Genomic DNA, 3,916 nt, shown 5'->3' with positions numbered 1-3,916 from the left:
TTTTGACATAATTTGAGTTTTCGTTTACATCAAAACTTATCATATTTTAGGATAATTTTAATTTAAAATGTAATTTTCATATTTTTCAAACAAATTCTAAAAATATTTTTTTAAATATTTTGTTATAATTGTTAAAAAAATATTGAGTTGCATTTCAAATAAAAAGGTAAAGATATAAAAAATATTCTAATTAAAATATGTAAAATTTAATATAGTTTTAAGAAAATGGTCAAAATAAAAAAATTACACATAAAATAATCATGATTTTTGTTAACTGGGCGGATCATTATTTATATGATATCGCACACAAAAGAAAAATTTCTGTTTTTAAAATTATCTAATTAACTCTATACTCATTTTTTTATATTTTTTATATGATATCACACATTCGTAAAAAAATAGATAGTTTAAAATGCAAAAAAAAATATTTACTTATTGAATATAATATGAACGAATATTACAAATACATCATTTAATAAAATAAATAATTAAAAACTGAAAATTTATAGGGTCTAGTTTGTAGTTAATACAAAAGTGAGACTAAATTTTTTTAAAAAAATCTTCGAATGAGTCGAATCTATATATCGGGGATAAATTCACCATAATATGATAATATCTGTTGTTTTATTCAACTGCTCCTTTGACCCAAATCATTCGAAGGCCCAACTGATATAAATTAGCCTGTTCAGATTTCACTGTCTTGCGTAATATTCAACAAAGGAAACCTACACTTGGACTCTTCGTTCCGAAAATAAATTGCAAAAATAACCCAAAGTGAGGATAAAAGAATATTAGGAAATGAAGACCATTAATAAGTTCGGGAACATAGTTTCTCAACACAAGGATTCTTTCTGTTGGTTTGTGCCTTCAACAAAATCTTTTATTCAATCAGACTCCAACGCAATTAAAACGAGGAAAAAAAACAATTTATAATTTATTCCATCATTTGTAGTAGTAAAAAAGGGATTTTCACTAATCATTTGAAAAAACAAATGATTTTGTTTTTCTTTTCCTTGGAAGAAATAGCAAGGGAGAGTGAACCTTCCCTTTAGCCTGTGAGAGCTGCGTTGATGGCACTGTGAACTTCAACACCAATCTGTGCTTCTGCTTTCTCAAGATCTGTTGCGGCAGAAGCAAGTTTCTGCGTGAACTCAGCTAAACCCTTTTGCACTTGGCTGGGGTCAATGTTCTCAAGCGGCACGGCCTCAACGGCGATTATGTCAGCGACAGAATTTGCGTGGAGAAATGCGAATCCACTGCTCACGAAGTATTTCTTCACGTCAGTGCCTTCGTGGACGGACATGATACCGGGTTTCAGCTCAGCGATTGTTGGAACGTGTCCAGGCAAAACACCCATTTGTCCTGTTGTCGCAGGAATGATGACCATGTCGACCTTGAAGCGAACAAAGAGAATACCAATCAGCTTTGAGTCAAAGATTAGATATATACAAGAAAAGAAACCAATCAAGAGCTATTAGGTTTAGATCTGACTTTTTGCGGGCAAGAAAACAAAACAAAGATGATATACACGTCCTATGGGATGATTACATCTTCCAATGTATATTCTCCATGAAGAGAAAACACACAGTGAATGCACTACTTACTGATATTCATCTGTAAACGAATAAGCCTATGAGAATCTGAATACTGAAATGTTGTTCTACACTTCCCACAAATCCGTATATGAATCACAAACAAAAAGCCACACACATTCCAGATCAAACCCTAGAAAATCAAAAATGCGAACGTCGATCGAGGAGGAGGATGGAAACGGACCTCTTTCCCGGAAAGCTCAGATGCGTAAGGGAGGACGAAATTGACGGTGAGCTTCGTCGGAATCGAAGAGGCAGTCGACGGACGAGGCTTCATGAAGGAAGAAGGAGTCTGGGGCGGGTCCATGTTCGGTGCGACTTTCTTCCATGACTCCACGAACGTCGAATCGATCGTCGACGGAACTTCCGTTGAAAAGGCACGAGCCGTCGCTGATTTAGAGGATCCGGCGGCGACGGATCGGGAGAGGAGGCGAGAAGCTTGTCTAAACATGGCGGCGATTTGGTGGTGATGACTCTATCGTCGCAGATGGAGATAGGGAAGTCTCTTTGTAACTAACTCCTCAAGTGTTCTCGGACTCTGAAGTTCACGCGCTGAGATTAGCGAGTGAAGCAGAGTTTATTTATTTTTAACTACATAAACTGAGAAAGGCCTTAGTTAAGCCCACTAATAGCCCATTTAACTAATCGATAGAATATATGTATATCGTCTCGCCTAAGAACTGTGGGTTCAATTCAATTCAAACCCTAATCACAATGGTGCCCTCCTCGAAAGCCGTCGTGTTTGCGAGGCAGATGGCGAAGAAGATCCGTGCCACGACGCCGTTTACGCGCTTCATCTCAACGGGCGACGACAATAAGCAGCAGAACCCTCCCGAGCCTTTACCCAACAGACCCTTGCGAGGGCAGAGATCTTCCAACTCCGCTAAGCCTTCGCAAGATACTGTGTCTGATCATGGCTTCCTCGAACAGTTCAAGCTTGGCGTAGTTCATCAGGAAGAGGGAGATTCTTCACGGGAACAAAAGCCTCAGGAGGAAACAAGCCAGCCAATAGCGCCTCCCGAAGACGCGGTTGAGATCTTCAAGGCGATGAAGGAAGGAGGTCTGATCCCTAACGCTGTAGCCATGCTCGATGGGCTCTGCAAAGATGGGCTTATACAGGAAGCCATGAAGCTATTCGGGTCGATGCGCGACAAGGGTACAATCCCCGAGGTGGTTATCTACACTGCTGTTGTCGAGGGCTTTTGCAAGGCTCATAAAATCGATGACGCTAAGAGGATTTTCAGGAAGATGCAGACCAGTGGGATTTCTCCAAATGCCTTCAGCTATGGTGTCTTGGTTCAGGGGTTGTGCACTTGCAACATGCTTGACGAAGCTGTTGATTTCTGCGTTGAGATGCTCGAGGCTGGTCACTCTCCCAACGTCGCCACTTTCGTTGGTTTGGTTGATGCCTTGTGCAGAGAGAAGGGCGTCGAACAAGCCCAGTCCGCTATTGACACGTTGAACCAGAAAGGATTTGCTGTTAATTTGAAGACCGTCAAGGATTTCATGGAGAAGACGGCGCCGTTTCCGTCCTTGGCTTGGGAAGCCATTTTCAAGAAGAAACCAGTCGAGAAACCTTTCTGATTGTTGCAGTCTCCATATAATGTGTGCGTGACTTGTAGTCGCAACCCTGGGACAAAGAAAAAATAAAGACCTGCGGGTTTAGATTATCCAGTTCGGTTACCTCGGTTTCTTTGGCCTGTGATAGATATTATATCAAATGGGTTCCAAAAGTTTCAGACTTTTGAGTCTTGGAAGTTAGAACCATCTTTGATCAAATTTAGGAATTCGTATCTAAGGTGGATTCAGTTTTATTTTAATGTTTTAAATCGGCCAGATTTGAATGTGATCAGGTAGGTTCCAGTTTCATGGTTCCAGATTTTCGTATTATATATTCTTGCTTTACAAGAAAATATATAAAACTGTTACGAAAATCAAAAGAAGGAGCCGTAATGTTTGAAATATAAAAAGATGTGGGACTCGTTGTACTATTTGTACAGTAGATTTTTTCTCTATATAAACGATCGATTTAGAAGATCATCCCTCACCCTTCTCTTCTCTCTATAATAAACTCTTTCTATCAGTGTTAAAAATTCTACGGGTATAAATTTTGCCCTTATTCAAATTCTCGCGATATAATAAAATTCCAGTTCTTTTCATAACACGTTATCAGCACGATCACTCTGCGATTCGGTAAAATTTATTTGTATCATTTATACCCTGTTATAATGGTCGGTATACCGTCTCTACTATTATTTATATCATGTTATAATGGCCGGAACACCGCCTATATTATTTACTAGTAATTTAATTTATTTATTGGT

At 38.9% G+C, this 3,916-nt stretch overlaps 2 protein-coding genes across 2 annotated transcripts; one reads left to right on the top strand and one right to left on the bottom strand.

The window, feature by feature from the left end:
* Window positions 1-904: 904 nt before the first annotated feature.
* On the bottom strand, window positions 905-2,143 carry LOC106301800 (ATP synthase subunit delta', mitochondrial). Its single transcript, XM_013738278.1, has 2 exons — window positions 1,777-2,143; window positions 905-1,393 (listed from the first exon to the last, which is right to left on the bottom strand). Exons 1-2 carry the CDS (start codon window positions 2,041-2,043, stop codon window positions 1,049-1,051), a joined length of 612 nt encoding a protein of 203 aa, XP_013593732.1. The 5' UTR covers window positions 2,044-2,143; the 3' UTR covers window positions 905-1,048.
* A 124-nt stretch (window positions 2,144-2,267) lies between these two features.
* On the top strand, window positions 2,268-3,532 carry LOC106301624 (pentatricopeptide repeat-containing protein At4g38150). Its single transcript, XM_013738071.1, has one exon. The coding sequence runs from the start codon at window positions 2,307-2,309 to the stop codon at window positions 3,174-3,176; it is 870 nt and encodes a 289-aa protein (XP_013593525.1). The 5' UTR covers window positions 2,268-2,306; the 3' UTR covers window positions 3,177-3,532.
* Window positions 3,533-3,916: the final 384 nt, after the last annotated feature.

Source organism: Brassica oleracea, chromosome C7 (assembly GCF_000695525.1).
Source record: "Brassica oleracea var. oleracea cultivar TO1000 chromosome C7, BOL, whole genome shotgun sequence".
NCBI lineage: Eukaryota > Viridiplantae > Streptophyta > Magnoliopsida > Brassicales > Brassicaceae > Brassica > Brassica oleracea.
This window is presented reverse-complemented; position numbering and strand designations above follow the sequence as displayed.

Coding starts and splice junctions, on each gene's coding strand:
- LOC106301800 (XM_013738278.1), bottom strand. CDS start 2,043: ATGTTTAGACAAGCTTCTCGCCTCCTCTCCCGATCCGTCGCCGCCGGA. Junction 1,394..1,776: donor CTGAGCTTTCCGGGAAAGAG/GTCCGTTTCCAT, acceptor GTTCGCTTCAAG/GTCGACATGGTCATCATTCC.
- LOC106301624 (XM_013738071.1), top strand. CDS start 2,307: ATGGTGCCCTCCTCGAAAGCCGTCGTGTTTGCGAGGCAGATGGCGAAG.